This window comes from Halichoeres trimaculatus, unplaced genomic scaffold, assembly GCF_033239565.1.
Source record: "Halichoeres trimaculatus isolate MK-OKI-2021-1 unplaced genomic scaffold, fHalTri1.1 fHalTri1_scaffold_20, whole genome shotgun sequence".
NCBI lineage: Eukaryota > Metazoa > Chordata > Actinopteri > Labriformes > Labridae > Halichoeres > Halichoeres trimaculatus.
In genome coordinates, this window is record NW_027437198.1 from 3484547 (window position 1) to 3510798 (window position 26252).

General features: G+C 41.1%; 1 protein-coding gene across 5 annotated transcripts in view; it reads right to left on the reverse strand.

Annotated features, from left to right (window-relative positions):
- The window catches only part of septin9a (septin 9a), a 117248-nt gene that overhangs the window by 3654 nt on the left and 87342 nt on the right, over positions 1 to 26252 (reverse strand). For all 5 annotated transcript variants that reach the window (XM_074696438.1, XM_074696435.1, XM_074696437.1 and 2 more), the window contains 8 exons: positions 14948 to 15157; positions 9391 to 9519; positions 8904 to 8985; positions 8556 to 8693; positions 3791 to 3908; positions 3046 to 3141; positions 2846 to 2942; positions 86 to 137 (listed from right to left, as the gene is read on the reverse strand). In XM_074696438.1, the coding sequence (XP_074552539.1) occupies positions 86 to 137; positions 2846 to 2942; positions 3046 to 3141; positions 3791 to 3908; positions 8556 to 8693; positions 8904 to 8985; positions 9391 to 9519; positions 14948 to 15157 (922 nt within the window). The remainder of the gene's footprint in view (positions 1 to 85; positions 138 to 2845; positions 2943 to 3045; positions 3142 to 3790; positions 3909 to 8555; positions 8694 to 8903; positions 8986 to 9390; positions 9520 to 14947; positions 15158 to 26252) is intronic.

The window sequence follows — 26252 nt, forward strand, 5'->3', positions numbered from 1 at the left end:
TGATTTCAGCAATGTACCTCTATTAAATATCCTTCCACAGACAAAACTCAGGACAAAGTGACAAGAAGAGCTCAATCAATCTCACCTGATGAGGAGATCCCGTAAATAAGCAAACTCACAGTGGGCTATGTTCTCAACTGATGTGGAGAGAGGGAGAGAGATACAGACAGACAGACAGAGAGAGGGAGATTATTAGTTGTAGGCAAAAACATGAAGTGACAAAAACAAGTGACAAAATAAGAACCCAAGGATAGACACTGCTGAGGCTGTGTTATTCCTGTATCATCCACTAGATGGAGTCAGTGAGCCCAGCATGATGTCTGTGTTCTTAACAATATACATTTTAGATCTCTGTTACCAACCAATCTAAATCAAGTCCTCTGAAGAGATAAGACTATCTACTCAGATAAACCCTGTGTGTCTATTGTTGTGTGTGAGTGTGTGTGAGAGAGAGAGTGTGTGTGTGTGAGTGTGCAGCTCACTGCAGGAAATGAGACTTCCTTAATGAGACACTTGATAAGAGGTGGGGCCTCCTGTCTGGAGTGGATAACATAATTAAATATTGAAAGACGAATGCTGTGTGAAGAATGGATGATAAAAATTCAGCACAGCCCTGGTGGCGATGGTGCTCTATTGACGAAGCTGAAGATTTCCGCTCTTCATCATCTTCTATTGAAGATCCATTAACCCAAGATTAAGGGAATAAAAAGATGAGAAACAGTATGTGTTTGATTTTTCTCTTATCCAGACTTCAGAATCAGAAAATCCCCTCAACATATTTATCCCTATGTGACTGTATGTGTGTGTATGTGTGTGTGTGTGTGTGTGTGTGTGTGTGTGTGTGTGTGTGTAGAGTAAACAAATGAGGCCTCTTCAAATGGACTGGGTGTGCTGCCAGTCTAAACCAGCTGCATGGCACACGCCAGCAGTCTGAAGCTGAATGGAGCTTTGTTTCTCTGACAGACTGACTCTGACGACCTTCATACATGTCCTGTTTCTTTCTCCTTTTCAAAAAAAAAAAACCTGAAGTAAAAAGTTTTATGGTGTGTCATCCACTTTTATGAATGGACCTGTACAAAACCAAGGCAATGTGAGGAGTGTCTGTTTGGCAACTTTTTTTTTTCCACTCAGGATAAAGACTCTGTTTCCCATAAGCAGCATCGCCTAACACTCAAAGACATGACTCTTGACAAGATGAGCATTTGTTTTGGAAGCGAATGAATAAAGAGCAGATCTTTAAAAAACATATTTTCTTTGTTCAAGACAACTTTTGACAGAATGCAAAGCAATGAGGTAATGTGTTTTTTGTAGTGACATAGCACTATTGTTGGAAACATGACGTCAGTAATTTGAGATATAAAAATATTAGATCTCTACTCAAAGATTGATATCCCCCCAGATACTTTATTTCTTCTTCTTTTTTTGCTTATATATTTATTTATTTATTTATTTATTATTATCATTTTTTTCTATTCTGTTCTGTAAATTAAAATGACGATGAAAATAAATGGTTTAACAAAAATGTAATTTGTGATGTGCAGGTAACCTTGTTAGCTTGTGATTTAGCCTTTAGCTCATGCTCTAGCTCTCTCATGTGTATCTTTCTTCTGCAATTCTGTCCTTTTTCTGTCTGACAGTAAAGCTCCAGAAAAACACAGATCTCTCTTCCCTCTACTAAAGTTCATCAGACGGCGTGGTGTCGTCATAGAGACTTCAACGTGCTGTGAATCAATCTGACCTGATCAGGAAGCTAAGAAAGAGTATTCTGAAATAATCTTGAACCAGTAATGTTGGTGTTGATAATCTTATTTTAATGTACGGATTAGGATCAGGCATATATCTAGAAGAGAGACTTTTTCAAAGTCACTTAGAAAGTCCTCACAGAGACTAAGGCTGTATTCAGACCAGAAAAGTCCTTTAGTCCTCTTGTTTGGTCCGGACCAAAAGCGGAATTTATTTTTTTCTTTTGGTGCGGTTCGTATTCAGATTGTACTTTTTGCAAGTGGACTATATTCTGTAAACACATCCACGTGTGAGACGATCAGTGCTCTCATTGGACAGCACTGACAAAGGTGGCACACAGAGTACAGACCCAGAAATGGAGGTAAACATGTGTTTGTGCTCTTATTAGAGCTGCAAAATCATTCTCAGTTTCAAGAGCAGCTCCTTCAAAGAAGGCTTAACAACACCGTTTACAATTTTGGAACAGCAAAGACGGATGCGCGCAGCAAGGAGACGCTATACTCTGTGTGTCCTGACCCACAACATGCTAGCAACAGCGTGGCTAAACAGAAGACGGAGGATCAGGTATGAACCAAAGACGGTTAGGTTACGGTGGCTTTATAGGCCCAAAAGGCGCATGTATCCTGTAGTTAGTTCGGATGGACCTTGGTTTGTATTCAGACCTGCACCAGAGAACCACGAACCGCACCAGAGTTCGTTTGGAAGCGAACCAAGACCACCTCAAAAAGTGGGTCTCGGTCCGGTTGTTTGGTCCACACCAGGGTTCGTTTGTGTCTATTCACACCTGCATGAAAAGTCCACACCAGCGTGGGAAACAAACCCTGGTCCGTTTAAAGTGGACCAAAAAGTCCAGATCTGTTTATGCCCTTAAAGAGGACTTTTGGTCTAAGACGTAAATGGGTTTGTGTTGTCCAGGAAAAATCTGGCCTGACTACAGGTACTGAGAAATATTATTCAGAAAAAAAACTATTTTAGTACTGATCTTTTTTAATTGTAGATTACGAACAGGCAAATATAAAAAAGTGAGACTATTACTAATTCTAAAATCTGTGATAAGGTCCTCAGGGGGTGTTTTATTAGGAAACAAAGGTTACATTTTTACCTTCAATGGTTCCCCACTTGGTTTTCCTCCCCAGCAGCCTCCTGCCATTCACCTGGTACTCCTGATCGCTGCCCACCACCGCAAATGGAATCATCTCCTGCTCAGAGGTCAAAGGTCAAGCAACAGAAATGATTAAATTCATGTAGATTGACAGAGAGAGGTACCTCTGTGAGGTCAGTGTTAGAAAATAATCCCCTCACCCTGATCTTTTCATTGATCATTCTGTCCTCTGCATCCTCATCAAACTCTTTCTGAGGGTACACGTCAATCCCGTTGGCTCGCAGCTCTTCCCTGATCTGTAAATTAAACAAAAAAAAAAAAAACAAAGCCTGTAATTCCGGGAGTGATAACACAGACCTGTGTAATGTTGTCATGAGAGACATCAAACAAACGTGTCTAAATCTGTAAAGTGGACAGATTAAAGTGGTGTTAATACTGATCTGCCTCTTAATCACTCAACAAGTTCAGGCTTAGTCATAAACCTCTGTCTGTTTACAAACAAAATAAAAACAGAGGTCTGATGAATCCCTGAAAACACACGAGCACATGTTTCTAAACCAGAGGGGAAGTTTAGCCTCCTCATTGCAAATGAGAGGTGGGGGAAATCGGTGGTCCTTGAAGACTCGGCCAATAAAAACACTCAAATAAAAGGCTGCAGCCTTATAAACTGTGAGGGGGAAGTGAGGAAAGTAGAGGGTGACGGTAGGGAATGACAGAGGGAGATGCTCTGGAGCTTGGAATTGAGCCATGTTTGTGACTTTTTCAGAGAATGAGAGGAAACAACCACCAGAGAAAACCACAGGAACTTCTCCTCTCTCGGGTTACACCACAAACACGAAAAACATGCACTGAGAGGAGGGGAGGAGAGAGAAGATTCTGCTTGGTTTTAAATGTTATTAGAGTTAGAGAAAAAAGCAAAAAGGGTAGGAAAAAAGGAAATGCTACCTTCTTTTTGAAGAAGTCCCTCTCCTCCAGGGTGAGAGTGTCTGCTTTGGCGATGACCGGCACAATGTTGACCACCTTACTGAGACGTCTCATGAACTCTACATCGAGAGGCCGCAGACTGAAGGAAGAGGAAGATGAAATGACAAAGAAAAGAGAAGGATAAAAGGGAATTAGAAACAGGAGCAAAAGCATAAATGTAATGAGGGTATAATTCCACTGGAGGGCGTATGTTCCTCACTGTCACACGTGGAGAAACTTCCACGCCTGCTAACACACTGTATTTACACTTCCAGCTGTTGCATTCATGACCTAATCCTGCTTTACGGTGTGTGCGAACAGCTGCGTGATGAAACGAAGCTCAGTTTGAGGAACAGGCGTCTTCCTGCAGTTTAACAAACGCGTGTGGTTACAGTGGTGCATTCTGCTCTCGCCAACACTTCCACAAGCACTGGCCATTGTCAGCAGGCAAAAGCACACTCAGAAGATTGATTGCATGCTCCCTGACATTCACGCAGACTCACTGTCTCTCGTCCTTCCTGCCTCACTCTCCCGTTGGACTGTTGAAGGCGATCCCTGAGCAGCTGCTGCACAGCCCATGTGACATCTGCAGCTCTGGATCAACATAAAATGTCAGGGCAGAGAGACAGGGGGCCATTTCACACCAGGCCCCTGCCTGAGAAAAGACAGGCTGGGACACAAAGTGCAGCTCTTGAAGGGGCTCTGCTTTAAACTGTGTGTCTCTCTGAGTGTGTGTGCGTGTGTGTGTCTGTGTGTTTGAATGAGGCAGACAACCCACAGCTGCTGGACATTTTCCCAAGACTGCCTGCTTTCCACTCGAGCCGGGTCACACAAATTCAAAAGCTATAAAACGCACGGTGAATCTATCACTGATAGACACATGAGGCTCTACGCACCCTTGCCCTACTTCTCCCTGCTCGTACACCCCAAGCCTGTGAACACCAAACTGTGCCGAGCTGGACCAACAGAGAGCAGAGTTCCATCAGAGCCAGATGTGGGATTCTGAACCAGATCCAGGGGAAGAAATTTGGGACACTGTGCTGCTGCAGGGCCTGGGGGGAGAACAGCATCTTGTGTGTGTGTGTGTGTGTGTGTGTGTGTGTGTGTGTGTGTGTGTGTGTGTGTGTGTGTGTGTGTGTGTGTGTGTGTGTGTGTGTTTGTGTGTGTGTGTGTGTGTGTGTGTGTGTGTGTGTGTGTGTGTGTGTGTGTGTGTGTGTGTGTGTGTGTCCTGGGATCTGTTGCATGGTGCTGAGCGGAAATGTGAAGTGATGTGTGTGAATTCATTACAAAAACTACAGCAACTGAAAAATGTCACCGTTTTTAGAGAAAATAGGAAACATTTCAATATACAACCACGTTAAAAACATTGTTACTGTTGGAACAGAGGCAGATGCTTACAGTAATACTCCGGGATGACTTTCAGACAAAAACATTGCTAAAAAAGGCTCTAGTTCTCATTGTGTCTCTTCGTCCTGGCAGATATCTGGCACGCCGCGCGTGCGGACTGATGCACTAAGCGGCGAGCACCTCGTAGCCAGCTGTGGCTTTGCAGGGGAGGTAGCGCTGTTTTATGACACGATGAGAACTAGAGCCTCATTTAGCGGTGTTTTTGTGTGAAAGTAACGCGCTGAAAATTCTCTGGATAAGGCGTGAATGCAGACCCATATCAGATTTTTTTCAGTGGGAGTCCGTTTATTTGTGTTTTTGGTCAAGTAAAAAATGGCCCCGTCTGAGTGCAGAGGAAACCGGCAGAGGAGCAGGGAGGGGGTGTTTGGTGTGAGCGCTCTGGGCTTCTGCTGCACAAAATCACTGCTGTAGGGGTAATTTCTGCCCTACACCTTGTGATAGGACCCAACTTGTTCCATCCCGGAATATCACTTTAAGATACTGTTTAAGGTGTAGTGTGTGGAGGTACGGATTTTAGCAACACAGAGCTTTCATTTTAGAATGAGTCCATCTGTTCCTAAAACATCCCATCACTCAGTGACTCCCAGCCTTTGCAGATCAAAGGGGATCCTGAAGATGGCCTCATTTATTCTGATCATCATGTTGATGGCGTTGATGCTGAGGGACATGTCTCATAGCTGGAGAAACAACAGGCAGAAAGCTCCATGACAGACACATCACCCTCTGATAGCTCATGTTCTGTTTGACAGAGCTAGCCTTCAACAATGAAGCACCAATCCACCTCTGACTGTCAGAGAGAAAAGAAAACTCTCAGACAGAGAAACAACAACGTTTGTTAGACTGTACCATAAACAATAAACAATGACCTTTACAACCAATGAATGTTGCTACAGAAATGTTCTCCAACGATACGTGTCACCTTTACCTGTGGAGCAGAAAACAGCCAACTTCAGCGTCGTCCTTCAGATCCAACTTTTTCATTAATGACTCCCAGCTTTGAAACTCTACACTCATGTTTACTCTCCTTTTAGTCGTTGACTGTCCCGGTTTCTCTTCATTCCTTCCTGATCTTTTTGGAGCAAAATCTGATGATTTACACTCATGTGATGCATGTTTGTGATTCTCCAGCACAAAATACTCTCAATACCAAGTCTTTCAGGCAAAACAACAAGAACATACAACAGATGTAAATGGTAAATGGACTTGAGCTTATATAGTGCTTTTCTAGTCATGGACTACTCAAAGCTGCTTTACACCACAGGTCACAGTTACCCATCCACACCCATTCGCGCTCACAGTCACTCACTGATGGAGTGCTGTCGACGGATCCAATTTTTACTATGATAGCTATCCATCAGTATCTCTAATACAGTCTCGCCCTTTCATACCCATTCACACACCACTGACACAGCAGTGGGAGCAACTAAGGGACTCTACTAAAACCAGTTGTGCCCAAGGACACATCGCCATGTTACGCCCAGAGCTGGGCTTGAACCTGCAACCTTCTGATCACCAACCAAGCGCATTCTCCAACTGCGCCACCTACGCCCCTTGATACCTTCTACTCCTACTGTAAAAACAACTGCCTCCCTCTCTTCTTCTCTGCCTGACTCCCAGGTAGATTTCAGGACCGGTAGACAATCATCGCTGTTTGTCATGTCTGCCTACGTGAACAGGACCCAAATTGATGTAAATATAAGAAAAATAAAAATTCTAACTTCATGAGAAAAAAAGGTCATGTTTTATGTGAAATGCTGCCAACTTGTACACACTGCAGCTTTTGAAGCACCCTTATTCTTTTTTCAACCAGGTAAAATCGAGACAACTACTACTACAAGACTTAGGAAAGGTAATTCATGCCTTCATTTTTTCCAGACTGGACTATTGTAACTCCCTCCTCCCTGACTTAAATAAAAAATCTCTCCATTGCCTCCAACTTGTCCAGAATGCAGCAGCTAGGCTTTTAACTGGTTTTAGTAGACAACATCACATCACTCCAGTTTTAGCCTCCCTTCACTGGCTCCCTGTGAGTTTTAGAATTGATTTTAAGATTTTATTGATTACTTTTAAATCACTCACGGGCTTGACCCCCAGCTATATCTCAGAACTTTTAACTCCTTTTCAGCCAGCCCGCAGCCTTAGATCCTCTGGTGAGGGCCTCCTGGTCGTTCCAAAGTCGAGGCTCAAAACTAAAGGTGATTGAGCCTTCTCCACCAGAGCACCTCGACTTTGGAACGACCTGCCAGAGGAGATAATGCATGCGGAGTCTGTAGCTTCTTTTAAGTCACTTTTAAAAACTCACTTTTATAGAACTGCTTTTATGTGATGTTGTCTTTTAGTCCTTTTAGTCTTTCATTCTTTCTTTTATTTTTATTCAGATTGTTTATCTTGCCTCATCTTTTGTCATTCTTTTAATCTTTTATTGAAGTCTTCTAAGCTATTTGTGTTACTGTTCTGTCTCTTTTATCTATATTTTGTTTTATTGCTGTCTCCTATTTATAAATTTAGTAATGTATCTTATTTATTAACTTTAATTATTTATTTATTTATTTATTTTTAGATTACTTGATCTTACTCGTCCTCACGGTCTCATCTTATGTAGCAGTGTTCCTGTATTGTCTGGGTTCTTATGATTTATGGAGGGGGCCCTTGATTTATGGGGCTGGAGTCACTAGACACCTAACACCATCAGGGTACAGTTGCACTTATGTTTTGCTGTACCCTGGTGTGTTGTGTCTCCAGCCCTGTGAGGTTGGGGCCTCCTCTGTGTCTATGGCTAGCGGCCTGTTGTGCCCTCTTCTGGGGTTTAAGTTCTTTGTGTTATGTCTGTGTTTGTGTTATGTGTGTGTTTGTGTTAAGTTTGTGTTAAAGTTCTTTGTGACTCTTTATTTCATTTTGCCTTTGTGTTTGTCTTTAATTGTTCTTTGATTTTATTTAACCTTCCTTTTTTTTTAAAGCTATACTCTTATGCTTGCTGTCGATGTCAAAGCACATTGTAAACAAATGTTTTTCAAAGTGCTATATAAGTAAAGTTTATTATTATCATTATTATTATTATTATTGTTATTACTACTAGTACTTATTTACTTTTTTAAATGAGAATTCACCATTATTCCCATCTAAAAACACTAAGCTATAGGTCAGTTAAGGTGAGTTACCTGGCTGATGTTAGAGCTTCATCATTATCGTGCAAACAGGAAGTGTTTTCTCATCTACCTCCTTCCAAGAATGCAAATAAGTGCAGCGCAGCATGGGTGTGTTTGTGTGGTTGTATTAAAAATGAAGATTGAGCCTCTCTCAGCTCTGGTTGTGTATGTTCACTCTCTCTTTGTGCCCTCACCAATGTCCCGTAGGGGGGATGAAGTAGATGCAGCAGTGGACTCTGGAGTCTGGGATCCGTTTCTTCCTGTTGATGTTGATCTCCTCCTGCAGGTACGCCTCATACTGGTCGTTGATGAACTTCATGATTGGCTGCCAGCTGAAACAAACGAGGGGACGTAATGAGGGGGAGAGGGGAAGTACAGCAATGCAAAGTAAAGGGAAAGAGGGATGTAAGAGAAGAGGAAGGGGATAACACAGGACATGGAATGCTCTCAGAGATAAGAGGGAGACACAAAGGAAGAGATGAGGGGAAGTTTGACACCAGGAGGAAGAAGTAAGGGAGGAGCAAGGTAGGATGGTAACTTACCAGTTCTCATTGTTGATCTGGTCTCCAAATCCTGGTGTGTCGATCACTGTCAGCTTCATTCTCACCCCTTTCTCCTCGATGTCTGCACAGAAAGAAACACAAAAAGCTCAGCTTTACATTATCAAAAAGGATAACTGTAATGTGCATTCTGGGTAAGGAATGTGGGGGTATTTAGGGATAAAACTGCAGCTAATGCAGCAAAAATGGAAACTTGGCTTATTTTGTAAGGCCATTAATGAATTCAGACATTGCTTCAGCTGTGATTACAGTGAATTATAAGGTATTAAAACCTTTTTTAAGAAAGAGCAGAAGAGGAATTAGAGAGCAGAAAAATAACATGCTGAAAATGTCAGATGTAACTCCACAAGCAGTGTGTAAGGGGAGAGGATGACGAGTACGAGCAGTTGTTTCTTGGCACAGAGTGCAGGCAGAGGCAGACAGAAAGCAGAGGTAGCAGAGACAGGGTTGAGGTGGAGGAGGGACCCACCGTGACTGATGGACTTTATTTCAATTGTTTTGGGGATCTTCTCCTGGGCCATGGCCAGCACTGACTTGCGGCTGACTTTAGACTTGAACAGGGTGTTCATCAGAGTCGACTTTCCCAGGCCGCTCTGTCCTGTGAGGCGGAAAAAAGAAAAACACACACACACCTTAAAGACATCATTTTTCACACCACTTTAAGAATGTAGGACGACTGCAGGCCGTCACAGTGACGAGCTGCAGGTGCCTGAATACCAACACATTATCAGCAGATCCATCACTGAGTGTGACAACAACCTAAACACACTGTCAGTGAGACAGATCACATCGGATAGCCAAAAAGCACGGGTAAGTCATGTGAAGAGGATTCTATATGTCTTCAGATGTACCCCAACATCCTAATTCATCAGGATAAGAACCCTGTTTGTTCAAAGACTTTTTGTACAGCACATCAGCTGTCTTAAGCCCAGGTGTGTGGGTATGTCTAAACCAAAAACAGACATCTATATGCCTTCATTCACCAAATAATGTGTCTTTACTGAGGATTTACCAACCCAGCTTTGCCACAACCTCTCAAACCAAACTTTTCACTTGTTCTTCTCTCTGCTTCTTCAGTTTGTCATGTTTCTGGGAGCATTGTTTACACTTCCCTCCTCCCCAGTCACCTACCCTCCCTGTCATCAGTTCTTCAGATGTTCCCCACCAGCCCCATCTGGTTATCCTGTCTGCAGTTGGCTTGATCACCCCCTCAAAGACAAGCACACCTCGATGTCCAAGGTCTTGGTCCAAGGACTTCACAAGGTGAACATCATTTTCTAAATCTTGCAACATAAAATATCCTTCAGTTGTGATTAAGAAGTCACGGATTGAAACATTTTGGGGTGTATTTACACTTGTGGCTCGTTTGCTTTATTCTAATTCACAAAAGATCCAGTCGATGAAGTTAGCGTAAGTTTGTGCAGGTCACAATAGTCGTACACCCCTGTATCAGGGTATTATTTGTTCATTCGATATCCGTTTTAGAATCCAAAATCGGAAAACGGATAACGACTTGTTATACAATTCCTCGTTTTCAAATCGAAAATCAGAAAATAAATACCGGTCTTTTTTTCCCTGTTTTGATTTTGTTTTTAAATTAAAATTAGAATATGAGAGAATGGAATTATGATGGGATTTTTAATCCGTGTATGGTTCGTTCTTTCGTTATTCTGTTTCAAAACAAAATTAAAAAAAAACGAAAAACTGACATGTTTTTTTGTTTTTCTGTTTTAAAACCAAAACGGAAAAACGGAATAACAGAATTTAAAAAAAAATTTCTTTTAAAAATTAAAAAACAAAAAATAATAAAAGATTGTGTCAAAATTGTTTGTTTGATATTTTGATTTTAAATGTGAACATCTCTAAAGTTAGACAAATAACTCACATTGAAGGTTTATACAGACATGTTCCTGAGCTTTTTTTAAATATAGGTAACAGATTGCTGACAATCCACTCCATCTTATCTGCGCGCATCTGCATTAACCCGTGTGTTTCAATGAGATAGTCAGAGCACAGTCTGCTGCTGTCTGATCTGGTCGCAGATAAACCAAGAAACATTAGAGAGGAGCTGGCCCACAAGGTGACGCGCTTTGTGTCCTCTGATGTGCCCCGCTGTCCATTCTCCTGCTGCAGGGACAGCGGCTCTGACTGTCTCCGCTACCGGGTCTTTCCAGCACATTGTACTGCTCTGTTACTTCTGTTACAACGATCTGTTACTTATATTAAAAAAAAGCAGTGAGTAACTGAGCAGTACAGTGATGAATATCGTGATGTTATTCTAAGGCTACATTGCCCACCCCTACTGTTTACATGTATTTCAATCTCGTGCTGACTTAGCTCATAGTCTGATTTCTGATGCTGCATGTTAATGTACTGACTGTTCCAGAACAACTGCCCCAAACGAGCCCTGTGATTACACCCTTACAGCCTTCAGCTGTCTGATTCTCAGGACAAGACCAACTCTGACCACCTGAACACTGTAAACACACATCTCCACAGCTCAATGACGGAGAGTGTGGAGGGCTGCTGTACCTGACTGACTGATGGACGGACAAGATAAACGGCTCAACTTCAGGTTAAGACAACATAGAGACCAAAATTTTGCACACAGCTTGAGGAGCCAAGTTAAAAAGTTAGGAGTTTGACAGCATGGATGAACCAAATGTTTTGAAATGCTACATCTCTAAATGTGTCTTTGTTTGACATCCTGGCTAGATCAACTATCCTCACTGCAACCTAGCAAAAAAAGTGATGAATTTTAAAAAACAGAACTTCTTTTCAAGATCTTTTTTTTCCTCCCTACTCAGACTGAATTATTGGTTAACAAAGGCAAGCCACATATCTGAGAGTGCATGAGGAAAAAAGAAAAAACAGGGATCCTTAGACAAATAGTCCTACGATCTTTGCCAACAGGCATTTCTTTTATTTAAGCCAGACCGATTTTTTTTTTTTTTGGATCCAATTCTGTCACAAACCACAAAACTTGGTTATCTTTATCAAATCTTGAACAGCATCTCAGTATGGCATATAGTTTGACCAGTGAGTAACATCGCCACAGGAAACAGGTTTGCTCAGTTTTGTTTAGAAAGCTTTGATGACTTTCTGCTGCTCCGTGTGAACCCTGAGGCTGCGTCTTTAAGCCTCTTTATTTGAGGATGAAACACAGACCAACTGGCGAGACATCATCCAGAGGAGACACGCAGCATGGAGGAGGGTGTGTGTTTTATGGTCCATGTCTACTGAGGAGCTGCGTGTTTACGTGTGTGTTGTAATTAGCTTCAGTTTTAAAAGGTGTCTGATCACAGTGACGATGACTCACTGAGGGAGCGTTTTCTGTGGCTGCTCATTAAAACTTTGGAGGCTCTCATTGCAGATAAAGTCTGAATGAGAGGACACACATCAGAGCAGCTGGCTGAAGATGATTTCTGATGAACACATTTAAGTGTAATCATAACAAGGCTGACAGTTCATGTTTAACTGACCTGAGAGTCTACACTCGATTATGAGGCCATGAGAAGAAAAAGACGAGCTTTGTAATTAAAGATTTGCAGGATGCTCGTGTGTGCATACATGCAAGCTAGGTTTACAACAACCAGGCACATCTTCACACACTGGTGAGAACCTCCTGCAGTAATTCCTCTCGCTGAATTTTAGCCTACTTTACTCATTCAATATTTTTACTCATATAATAATATGTACTTTTGTGTGTTTATGTGGTCATAAGCATTACTTTGAGCAATAACAATACTTCAAAGATTTTCAATGTAAAATATTTATTCCTCAATATATAAACTTGCAGTGCTGTGCTAATGTCCAGTATGGAAAATCATGTCCTCTTCCACTGCCTCACAGTCACAAGGATGTGTTTTGGTACCTAAACATGGTATTGTTCGCTTTTTTTCCATGAACTGGTAATCAGTGCTTCAGGCAGAATTCGGTCGTTACCTAAAAAACTACCTAATTCAGCACCTATCCTTACCCTTAGCCCAGGGGTCTGCAACCTGTGCCTCTGGAGCCTCATGCAGCTCTTTGACTCCTTTGCAGTGGCTCCTTGTAGCTTTAAAAATATTGTTAAAACAAAGGGTGTTTTAATTTTTTCTTACAGAGGGTATTTATGATACACCTCTTGACATAAAGCTTTTAATTTTTTGCAATTTTTTGGAACTTTTTTGATTTTTCTTAATTTCAATTTTCTGACACTTTTGCAATTAAGAAAAACAATCTATATTTTTAAGATTAAGCAAATTTTTTGAATTCTTTATATAAATCCCCTTTTTTTTTTGCAATTTTTAGAAAGTTTTTCAATATTTGGAAGTAAAGCAAAATTTTGAAATTGCATTATTTAGTTAGTTGTTTTTTTTTTTGTAAAATTATTACATTTCAGCAAATGTTTTGAAATATCACAATTTTGCCCATTTTTTAATTTCTTTTTTATTTAACAAATTTTTGATTTAAAAAAAAAAAATATTTTCAACTTATTGAAACTTCTTAAAATTTGCAGATTTATTGAAAATAAAAAACTAAGAAATCACAAAACACACACAAAAACTTCTCATTTAGATAATTATTCACCAGATTAAACACTTTTTTGTCTCAATGTGAAGATAAAGTTGATTTTGTGGCTAGCAAATGACTTTCATCCAGGTGAGCAGAGGCAAAACGGCTCTTTGAAAAATAAAGGTTGCAGACCCCTGCCTTAGCCCCTGGTTTTGTGGGTGCATGTCTGGTCTGCTCTTGAAATCGGGACAAACCTGGATCTCACTTGAAACCACAGGGTATGACAAATTTCCTATAATATCAATACATTTATTTAATCAGATATCCAATTCTTCGCTACTCCATGTAAACATTAGCCATGTTTTAAATTGTTGGTTTTATTTTGAAATTGCTCGTTTTAATGATCTAGCTAACGCTGCTATAGCGACAGCTGTACCAGGATAACAAATTCACAGCAAACAGACTTCACTACAATGAAGTGCATTTCATGAATGATTAGACAGGTAAACTGCATTCAGGCGCTGCATTGGCTACATCAGCTATGATAAGCTATCGTTACAGCATTCAGAAGATACATAATATAGCTTCAGAATACTGTTAGTTCACTGTTAACTTTACATAGCTTAGCTGTCTCATCACTCATGCAATGCAGTAGATGGAAGTGAAATCAGTTTGAAGCCATGTGTTGCCCTAATCTAGCATAAGTTTATCATCACTTTGTAAAAATGTGTTCAGTTTGGAAGTGAATAAACGGTCACTCTAAATATGACACAGCGGCTAAGTGACCAGGGGTAATGGCATAGAGGGGACAGAGTGACGTCTTGTTCCTAGGAGATGTGTTTTCACCTCTTCCCCTGCCAAGGCGAAGAGGTGGATGAAGGAGAAGGTAAAGAATGACAATTGGGATCGGCCTTTAGTCTGACATCCCCCTGCTGATGCGGCTTGCTTCCCTCATAAACGAAAAATCAGCCTGAATGCCTTTCTTCTTATTTCATCTTGTAAGTTAGAAATTGTAACTTTTGTTTGTCTTCGTGCAATCTGTTGTTCAGGAATTCTAACCCATTTTGGGACCCAGGCACTAAGTACATTTTACAAGGAGCAATCAATGGACTGAGTTTGAATCACAAAACTAAGTGAGAATGATTTTACATCCTTGGTAAAAGTCCGGGGAAAGAGTAAAAATGTGGGCTTCTTGAGGCTGTAAAACAATCAGTGTCTGCTCAAACAAAGGCTTGAAACAGAGGATGCAAACAGAGTCCAGAAAGAACAGTGAGCATCACAAAGAGTGATTAAAACCTCCCCAAGTTTTGAGCTTTTTTGCAGGAAGTTAGCCAACACGTGGATAAAGCTATTAAACCTCACAAAGGTTTTTCAGTTACAAGCCTGTCGCTTAGTAAATCAGAGTAAATCTCTGAATACAAGCTTATCCACCACAGACATCCTGCCCTGGAAACAAAGTAAGAGAAGTCTGTAAAGGAGACAGATTCTCTAAAGGGTTCGGTGGACCTTTGATTCACAGAGCTACTTACCCACAACCATGATGTTGAGCTCGAATCCCTGCTTCATGGCCTTCCTCCTCATCTGCTCCAGAATGGCATCAATGCCCACATAACTGAAGTCCACCACTGGTCCCCCGGCCTTCTCTCCGTACAGAGCCCCCATGGCGGAGGACACCATCGCTTCAGGCACCACCGCCTCAGACATGGCACTGCTGTTGTAGCTGGGAATCACCTCTGGCCCTGATCAGAGGGAGGGGGAAAGAAATACGAGGGTTAGAGAAGGTTGAAAAATGTCTGCTGAGGTGTTGAAAGAGGAAGGCTGTTTGAGCGTCTGTCTGGCCGTTTCTCAGACAGAATTTACTGTTGTGCCTTGTTAATGTTGTTAGTTTCGTCCCCTGTGTAATAATCCAACTCTTTGTATGTTTATTACCAAAATTCTCAGCAACAACTTGGACCAAGTTGTTTGCCTCCAAAGGCCAGCTTCAGGTGGGGTGTAGCATTACATTAGAAGAGGAAAGGCACAGAACACAAACACCTTAGGGATGGACCGATTATCAGCACTAATATTCAGCATCTTGAGGCATATCGGCATCTGCCTTTTTTTAAAATCCAACAGCAAGAAATATACTTAATTCTGGGATATTGTGGATTTGGTGAAATGTTTTGCCAAGTGCAGAAGCTCCAGACAGCAAATGTATGTTTCCAACACAAGTTTTGGTAGCAGACTCTCCCACAATTGAAATCAACATCCCAGTCATCAACAACTAGTAACATCACTGTAAGTCCAACAACATTACATTAACACAAGCTCTGCTTGCTTGAAGTCCCTCGATATGTTTGTGTTAATTTCTTGAAACAAGGTTGCAGGAGAGCATATTGAGGTGAAGGCTAATTAGTAACTTTAATCAAATGGCAATCTCCAGTCTAAAAATATGAAACAATGTGGGGGTGCTAAAATCTGCTGTAACTTGAATGGCTGGCTCTGGAAGTAAAGCAGGTATTAACATGTTTACAGCCTGGTACAAAAAAAAAAGAAATTAAATTTTAGTAATACAGAAAAAAAACCTTTATTTACTGTACAAAATTTTAGGGAGCTGTTTATTTTTTCGAAGTTTTCATTCAGCTTTATAAGACATGCTGCTGAGTCTGGGAGCTGTGAAATAAAAATAACAAACATATGCTTAAAGGCATTTATACAAACTTAAGTGGTGGAGTTTGTATTATTCATAATTTTGACACTAATATTTTTACTTTTACTGCAAATAAGTATTGGCTCCAAATATCAGTTGCCGGTCTCCTTATTTATTTATTCATTTGTTCCATACATGAAAGCTGGCAACCAAATCCATACACAGGTGCACATTACACCCTAAACAAACACATTCATGAAAGGAAAGGAGCAGCGTGAAGAGAAATGTCTCTTATAATTGTCTGCCCCTACTTGAACAACTTTTAAAAAAGAACAGATGGTCTGACATCACAAACAGTTGGATTTCAACAGCCTGCATTAACCTGTCATTGATTTTAACAAAAAAAAACAAAAAAAAACCCAAATAAATAGCCTACAATCAAATAAAGAATCCCCCAAAATTTTCAAATTTAAATCTCAAAACATGTATCACATCCAATTTAATTTTCTAGTGTGTATTGACTCATTTTTTTTGCATTTATACATTTTTTTAAATTGATAAGTCTCTGCACAACCCTTTCCTCCTGCCTTAGCCACAAGTCCTGTGATTGAAAATTCCATATTTTTACACCTGCAACTGAAGTACACATTTGCTTTGAAGTAGTTTGAGGGACTTGGTGCTTAAAATCAAATTTTCTTCTATGATTTTGATCTTCTATGGTAAACACAAATAGCTTTTGTAGGTTTTCTGGTAAAGCTCTGTTTCTGGCTTTAAACATAACTAGTAATGTCTGAAGCTCTATTATCTCTGGAAGCTTCAATAACCCTGATTTAATAAATAAACTACTGGTGTGTTCTCTAAATTTGACTTTGTGAATGATTCCGATCGCTCTCTTCTGCAATAAAAACAAAGGCTTTATATTAGTCATATATGTATTACCCCACACTTCTGCAGAATAACTCAGATAAGGCAGTATAAGTGTTATTGTGTTGCCAACAACCAGTTGCTCCAGGACCCAGTCTTTGCAACCAAAACACTGGTTTTCAACAAAATGTCCAAAAGTGTGGATAGAAATGAGTATAATGCTCACAAAAATGATTAAATCATCCACGGATGGCACCTTGTTTTGGTGTTTTTTGATGGATTTTTAGAAGGCCTCAGAGCTGCAAAAAGAAACAGTAGCAGCCATCTTGTTCTCCACAGGAAGTGGTCTCCTTGACTTCTAATAATCAGTATCGGTAAAAGAACTAAATCAGTCTTTCTCCAGAGCAGAGGTTCTTGAAATTTTCTTAAAGTGCTTCAAAAGCTCACAAATTCCTAGATTGTTGCTCATAAATCCACAAAAACAGCACATGCAAAAGGTAATCTATATGCTCATCACCGCTTGGTATGCACCTGCTGGAGGGAAGGGAGCAAGTTTCACTTCACAGACCATAAACCTGTTCAGTTGTCTCTACCTGCTCTTCAATCAAACACACATTAAATAAATCTTTCAAAATGGTGCTTTCCCTCCAAAGATTTTAGACTTGATAGAAAACGATCGTCTCAGTTGTATTTAAGCCGTTTGCACTTGGCAGAGCGTTTCCCTGCAGTTTGTTTAGACAATGATTAGCTTAATTCCTCTCATTGGAATGCCTTTGAATGTGTGTCTAATCATAAGGTAAATATTCAGCAGTTTATACCCTCATTGAAGACACTATTGTGCCTGCAGAAAGGGGACTCCGACCTCTTTAACAATGTGCAAAGTCAGTGTAGGCGAAGAATTTACAGTGTGTGTGTGTTTGTAGTGATTCATGTTGCTGTCGCCCCCCTTCTCAGGGCCTCTCTTCCCTTCTCATTCTACATAGTGCTGAGTTACTGTCCTGTTAACATGAGAGTGGAAAAGACAGAGACGACGGAGACTGAAACCTGATACACTTACCCGCATACCCTGGGTCAAACACACAAAGCTGGAGTACATGCTTGACTTTTTCAGACACTAAGTTGAATTGAAGGATCATGTGAAGGTGGACAACGCACAAGAATGAAGTGAGAACACCCTCAGCCCCTGAAACCAAGGCATACGCAGAAACAGAAACTTGTCGAGCCTTGGAGCGAAGCATCCTACCCACTCTGCTTTCCAAAACACACATTTAACTCACTAACAAACAGCTTTTTTAGACCATGTTGTGGAGCAGGCTCTTAAAGAAAGCTCATTGACTCTTGCGTTAGTGATTGCTAAGTTTTTTTTTGCTAGGCTGTTCTTCTCATTTGGTTCGCAAAGTCCCACAGGAGCATTATCTGTCAACAGAGCTGTCATCATGGTATTGTCTCCCCCTTTAAAGGCAGAGTCTGCAAGATTTTCCTGAAAAATAACATGCCAACTTTTACAGGAAAAAATCCTGCTAAATTGTCTCCTCTGGACCTATATATATGTGTGTGTCTGTGTCTGCCTTAACCCCTTACTCTGCCTGGATAATGATGTTTTGTTTGTGTCGGGGCATTTCTGGGCATAGAGTAGACATGGCTACCTTAGCTACCTTTGCTACCCAATCACAGTGCACCCAGTGCGCAAGTGACTTTTCATGTTGTTGATAGCAAGTGAAGAAGCTAATCAGAGCAGTGATAGTGGATGTAGCATGAAGCAACAACAACACAAACAAAGTGAAACTAAATGCCAAACAGATAGAGCTTTTTCTTAAATGAGGGTGGAGCTTGGCTCAACTTTCATTTGCGACTTTCGCCTTTCAGTGATGAGAGTTTGCTTTCTGCTAACCAGGTATGTGTCAAATACCCGTGATTAGCTTGGGCTGATGTGCCAAGTCAGGTCAGTGTGCTCTTGAGCCTCTTCCATGTAGAAACATGATGCTATCTCTAGGGATGGGTACCTTTCACATTTGAAACGATACGGTACTGATGCCTGGTACCTGGCAATCAGTACCGGTACTCAACGGTACCAATTTCGGTACTTTTTTTGTGTTTATGTGGTAAAAATATAAACTTCTTTAATAATAATAAAATGTATTTTTTTTCAATTTAACATATTTATTTGTCAATATGTAATCTTGCAATGCTGTGTTCATGTCCAGCATGGAAAATCGCTTACTCTTCTACTCCCTCAGTCACAAGATTGCATTTAGGTACCTAAACATGGTACCTTCTGATTTTACATAAATCGATACCAGGTACTTTGGACAGAATTCGGTCGGTACCTACAAAAAGTACCTAATTTGGTACCCATTCCTAGCTGTCTCTGACCTTCTACTATAACTTTGTGCCATTTCTCCATCTGTTCTTCTCCTGGGTGACTTCAACCTTCACTTCAAAAACACTAACTGCAAATCTGCCACTGATTTCCTCCAACTTCTACAATGTCACAACTTCATTAAACATATCAATTTCCCTACACACACCCATGGTAACACTCTGGACTTGGTCTGCTCCACCAACATCCACCTGCAACAGATATCCAGTCATAATCTTCACATATGAGCGCAAGAAGGATTAACAATCAGCTGATGTGAAATACAGGCGAGTGCCGGAGCGCAGCACTCATCATTACAGAATCCACAAAATGATTTAGATGAAGGTTAAAGTAAACATAAAAGTAAATCTGGACATATCGTTGAATCTAAGTTTTCTCCACGGCTCATGTGACGTTTAGGTTAAGACGTGAATCATTACAGCATAGAAAACTCAGAGGGAGATAAGAGCGCATCTATGAAAACTGTTAAATGATCATAGGAAGTGCAGATTTGATGTCCTCAAACAACTTTTCCAGCCATGGTCTGCATTTGCCTATAATGTGTGAGCTTTGGGGTGGAACTCCATCATGGGTGATGAGGAGCAATTCATTTTTCTTTTATTTTCAAGATCTACTGGGGATCAACCGGTCGATCGTGATCGACGGGTTGGCGACCTCTGATCTACAGTAATCTCAACACCTCTAGCACCTTACCCACCTCCCCACCTGGCTCCCTACCCTCCACCACCCAGCCCATATCAAAGTTTTCCCCACTGGCCCCAGGAGACCTATGCATCAACAATGAATACCACTACCTGTACCCTGGACCCCATGCCATCAACACTCATCAAAGACTGCCTCCCTGATATCTCACCTCTGCTCACTGCCATCGTCAACTCCTCCCTCACCTCTGGTTTTGTCCCCCAACCTCTAATCCCGGTCACCTTGGCATTCCCACCCTTCTTGATCTCACTGCAGCTTTTGATATCATCAATCACACCATCCTCCCATCTGCAATCAACTCTACACATCACCGGCACTGCATTCTCTTGAATCAGATCATACCTCGCAGACAGATACCAGTTCATCCATATCAACAACTGTAAACAACTGTACCTCCACCACAGCTCCCTTGACCTATGGCGTCCCCCAGGGCTCGGTGCTTGGTCTCCTACTCTTTATTCTCTACATCCTTCCCACTGGTAAAATAATCTGTCGTCACGGTCTCCGGTATCACTGCTATGCTGACAACATCCAACTTTACACCTCCACCAATTCTATCTCTGCTCCAACCCTCTCCACCCTGACCAGCTGCCTCTCAGACATTAAATCCTGGATGCAAGCTAACTCCCTACAACTCAACTGTGATAAATCTAACCTCTTGATCACTGGCCCAAAACCCCTCACCACTACCACAAAAAACCTTTAAACTATCATTTGACAATGTTTCCCTCCACTTAAAAAATATTGCCCGTCTTCGTCCGTCTCTCTCCTTTTCATCCACGCCTTGATCACTTCCAGACTCGACGGCCTCCCTTTGAAACAACTCAATTAATTGCAATACATCCAAAACTTCGCTGCCCGCCTGCTCACTGGCACCAGCCCCCAAGATCCCATCACTCCTGTCCTCCAGAACCTTCATTGGCTCCCCATCAAACAGCGAATACACATACTAAGCCCTCCATAACCAGGCCCCTTCCTACCTCTCCAGCCCGCTCCACCACTACACCCCCTCGTAACTTTTGGTGACCAAGCCTTCCTCCTTCCCCTTCCACCAGACACCAAGCACCGAACCTGGAGGGACAGAGCTTTCTCTGTTGCCGCCCCCCACCCTCTGGAATGCTTTACTACTTCACACCCTACCTGTCCCAAGCTCTTTACACCTCTCCACTTTCAGAAAACTCATCAAAACCCACCTTTTCAAAAATGCTTGAAATTTTTGATCGCCTCTGAATGTACTTGGTTGTATTTTTTTTCTTTCTTCTTGTCTTGCTTTTTTTTAATTCATGTTTTATTTTCTGTGTTGTTTTATATACTTTTTTTATTATTAACCTGAGTAAAGCATCTTTGAGGACCTAGAAAAGCGCTATATAGATAAATTGTATTATTATCATTATTATTATTATCACTATTATTATCATTATCATTATTATTACAGGTGGTTGCTGGGCTAGTGAGTGCATAGCCACGGTTGGAGGCAGTGGGTGTGCCCTGCTGCTAGCACTGATCCTAGGAGGAAGGAGCCCAGTATAAATGTTGTGTTTACTGACAAGTAAGGAAAATTCCAACAGAACACTGGGCAAAAACACACCTAAGAACAAAATGTAAAAAGAGAAACCATGCTTGTCAAAATGTCTTTCATTTTTTTCTGTTGTACTGGATTTCATGGCATGTTCAGCAACTAGCCAAATCCTTTGGCTTCACTGCAGCCGACCTGTCGAGTCATCCATCATTTTACAAAGCTCTTGGCGCATAAAAACATGGAAACACACCCAGACCATTAGTCCAAAGTTGCTGCCAAGAATTAAACAGCTTTTCTTTTTCAGTTAGAAAAAATAAAAATAAATAACAGCCTGCCAGGAGGAGAAGAATTCCAGACAACCAGCCGGCTAACTCTAGGAATTAAAACGGACAAGGAGTGAGAACATTGCTGGCGAAAAAAGTCTAAATGCTTCGCCTGGTACAGCAATGATAAATCGGAGAAATACAGAGAAGAATGTAAATCCAATCTGGTTTTGTCTTTAAAAGTGCCCCCTTTGTGTGTGTGTGTGTGTGTCACAGAGACCCACCTATGGAAGCAGCTCTTCTGGCCTCCATCACCACTTCCTCATCCTGTTCCAGCAGTCAGTCAGCAACTTACTCTCTGGCCTCCACCTCTCCTCTGCTTTGACCACATTCCTCTACCTCCCCCATTCCTCCACCTCTCTTTCTCTACAACCTCTTTTTATCTTATCTCTTCTGTCGTCACTCTCTCTCTCTTCCCATCTCCTGCTTTTCTATTGTCTCTCCTGGTCTTTATTTTGGATCCTTTGTCCCTTTTCTACACTCACCTAAATTCTTTGATTTCCTTTTTCTCCACCCAGACGTTTGTGTGCTTTAATCTTCCTCTGACCGCTCCTCCTGTCAGTCCACCCATGCCTGTGTGTCAGTGATGTGCTGCAAACAGAGATGTTGGCCTGAGGCTAGAGGACTTTTACAGGAGAGGCTGCGGCAACCAGACCTCACCTTGGGCGGGACACATCAAAGGAAAGGGACATAAAAAGAATAGCAGGGAGACACAAGATCAAGTGTCAGCTTCTGAACTTTCGACTGTCATTTAATGGCCGATACCCCGTCAAAACATCAAAGTGAGACTGCCTCTTTTAGAGGTTCAGCAATGACGTGACAGAAATGTATTCATCCTGACTTTTTCTTGCTTCATTACAGGTTTCTCGCAACACTAGCACAAACATCTCCTTCACATCACCAACTGGTTTCCCAGAGAGAAGCAGCGACACTCAACGTCCTTTAACGGTCCTTCATGAATGCACACCACCTCTTTTCCCCACATTCAGAGTCAAACGCTGTGAACGACTTGGCAAACATGCAACACAGAGAGAGAACAGGATCCTGAAGCATTACTGTGGGAAACCCTGCTCTACACCAAACAATGCAGAAAATAAATCTCTGCAAGTGCTAAACTGTTTCAATGCAATGCAACTACAAACCCCACAAAGTCGTGACACTGATCGAAGAATGTCAAACTGTATGAACACCAATAAAACCAGACTGCGAAGGACTTGGAGGTAGCCAATTGTAAAACATCTGCATGAAGTGACCATTAATCAGACAGAGGTATTCAGGCTTTCAGCTCTTCCATGATGTCCTGCCAGAGCTCTGCAGACGTTCAACTTTTCCTCGCCAGTAAACACAGGTGTCAGGAGACAGACGGGTGGATCACGACCCCGTAAATGTTAGCAGAAATTTGACCTCCACATGAGAAATGTCTAGGCCTGGTGAATTACCAGCTGAATAGAGCCTAAGCCTACCAGGCTTAAATTATACAGGTTTACTTCAGGTCACATGAGCAGAAACAGCACAGCATGGCGGAAAATTCTGGGTTTCTCTGTCTAAATGCAAACAAGGATGGTTTAATAAGTGTCTAATGAAGTCAAATGATGTTGCTCCACCTTTTCAAAACAGATCATTTGTGCAGTTGATAGCAGCAGAAATGTGCTAATGCCATAGCTATGTTTGAGGTAGCTGTCAGGTGACTCAGTTTAGTCGTGATAATTACAAGCCCCTGCTAACTTTGGCATGTTGGTGAACGAGAACGACACTACCCAGCTGAAACACAGCCCTACAGCCAAGACCAAAAAGAAGTAAATGCAAGGCAAAGACAGTGAAATGGATGCTCAAATACATCTTTGATTCATGCCAAACAAACAACCTAGTTTAAGAATTTCTGGTCAATATAATGAAGCCCATTATTATCCATTATTCCAACCTTCCTGAAGTTTGAGCACATTCTCCATGACCAAGAGTGTCAGCAATGTGCATCAAACTCATCCAAAATGTAGTATTTTCAACAGTCTTTGGGTAAATAAATGTCACCTCTGGCTTCTCCTCCTCCTTAAAGCAGCCATAGGAGTCACACCCAAACTCTGCAGCCATTCTGCCTAGTTAAAAATAGTACTCTGATGTTATGTCAAAATCATCAGGATTAAAGCCAGTTAGCTAGGGATGAGTACCGAATTAGGTACTCTTAATGGTACCGACCGAATTCTGTCAAAAGTACCGGGGAACCGATTCACATTAAACCAAAAGATACCATGTTTAGGTCCCTAAGTACAGCCTTGTGACTGTGAAGGAGTGGAAGAGAAGGCAATTTTCCATGCTGGACATGAAAACAGCATTGCAAGGTTATATATCGAAGAATAAATTTGTTAAACTGATTTTTTTAAATATTTCATTATTAACCAAATTGATATTTTTACCACATAAAAACAAAAGAATACCGAAAATTGGTACTGTTAAGTACCGGTACCGATTGCCAGGTACCAGGCATTGGTACAAATGTGAAAGGTACCTATCCCTACAGTAAGCTAACTCCAGTGGCATCTTAGTTTGGCCCATATCAGCTGACTATGGTGGCACAGAAGTGTAAACCAAAGTTACAAAGTTGGAAAGACTTTTACAAACTTTTAACAAATTTATAAAACATTTTTACAACAAAATAAGAAAATTTGCCAAGCAAAACACTTTTACAAGGGAGAAAACAAACTTACAAGATGCAAAACACTCTTACAAGTCCTGAAACAAATCTACTAGAGCTGTAATGAAAAAGCCAACTCACAATATCAAATATGTTAATGGGCTCAAGATGCAAAAAAAATTGAAAAAGAGTCACATATAAAAATTTCAAACACATGTTTTCTTTCTTTTTTGATGCTTGTCATTTCAGTACTTTCTTTAAAAAATGATTCCCATGTCTAACTGACGTCAATGGAATCAGGAGTAATATTGGGATTTGCAATGTATTTGTTGTGTACAGAACAATAAACAGCAAAGTTTGTCTTTGAAATTAATGTCCTATCCTAATGAAAAAAAAACCCACCTAAAGTTACTCTACAAACAGGGTAGACTAGGTTAATAAATAAAACGCACCCTTCCTAACACTGTATGTGTTTATGAAGCAGCTGTCAGCGCTCAGAGGATCAGTCTAAAAACAAACAGTGAATCATTGCTCTTGTTCGAACCCTCAGAATCAAACTGAACACCTTGTAACAAACAACCACCTGTTAAAAAACACAAGCACTTAACACAATGGAGCCAATAGTTTAGGACGAGCGCATTAGCTTTAAACTGTTGTGAACTCTGAAAATCTCACACTGCTATGTCTTTCCTCAGCACCTCCCCTTAACACAAACTGACTGACCTCTCATCTAAAACCACTGTTCTGCATTTAGCATTGTAAAAATGTTTTGTAAAATGTAAATCTGTTAAAAGTTTGTAAAAGTGTTTCCAACTTTGTAATTTTGGTTTGCACATCTCAGCCACGGTAGCTGACAGCTCAGACCTTCAATGTATCCATTTGACAAGTCTCAACAGGTGAGCTCTTTCTCATATGTGGACGTTAAGTGTGCTCTCCCTTCCTCACACTGTAAAAAAAAAATCATCCTAATTTAAGGGGTTATAACTCCAAAATTTCTGAAGTGTTTTTTCTGTTTTTCAAAAATACTATACAAACCTGTAAAGTTACAGAAATTACCTGTAAAATAACATCCTGGATGTTTTTTAAGTATTATGCCAATAATGACATGCAATGTTTATTCATTTATTTATTTTTTTAAGTGGACATATCGTGCTTTTTTCTCCTTTTCACTATGCCAGACTAGGATGCCTGTAAAGCATTTCTGCCCTCAGTACAAGTCATTTAGTTCCCTAATTGCCCCACAATAGTGTTCTCAATATCCTCATTTTAGGCCATTCTGAAGCTTTGAAACGCTCCGTTTCTAGAATGACCTCCAGTAACCTCGCAATGTCACAGCCCTTTGTGCTCTGATTGGTCAGTTCTATCAGAGGGGCAGAGGGGGTAGAGCAAGGGGGCGGTTTTTGCAGCATGGCAGTATTTACAAAATCGCCGTATTTGATGGGGCAGACTGAGCGAGTTTGCTGTTTGTCAAAACTTCACTGTAAGGCATTGATAGCACTAATAAAATGGCAGAGTGTAGGATACGTCCTTTTGTATTGGACCCCGAGTCAGACCCGGACGGTTCTGTAGCTCAGGAGGAAGAAAATCCACCTCCACACAGATCATCCCAGGACGCTTCAGTGTGGTGAGTCAAACCGGTACTGTAACATGTATAGTTTATACCTGGAAATATAGGCAGTCATCACCAATAAACTATTTCTATAACAGGGCTCCATCCTGCTCCTTCACTTTTCTCTGTCTGTTTTATCCATCATGCTGAAAGTGTAGTCTAAAGATCGCCTCTACCGT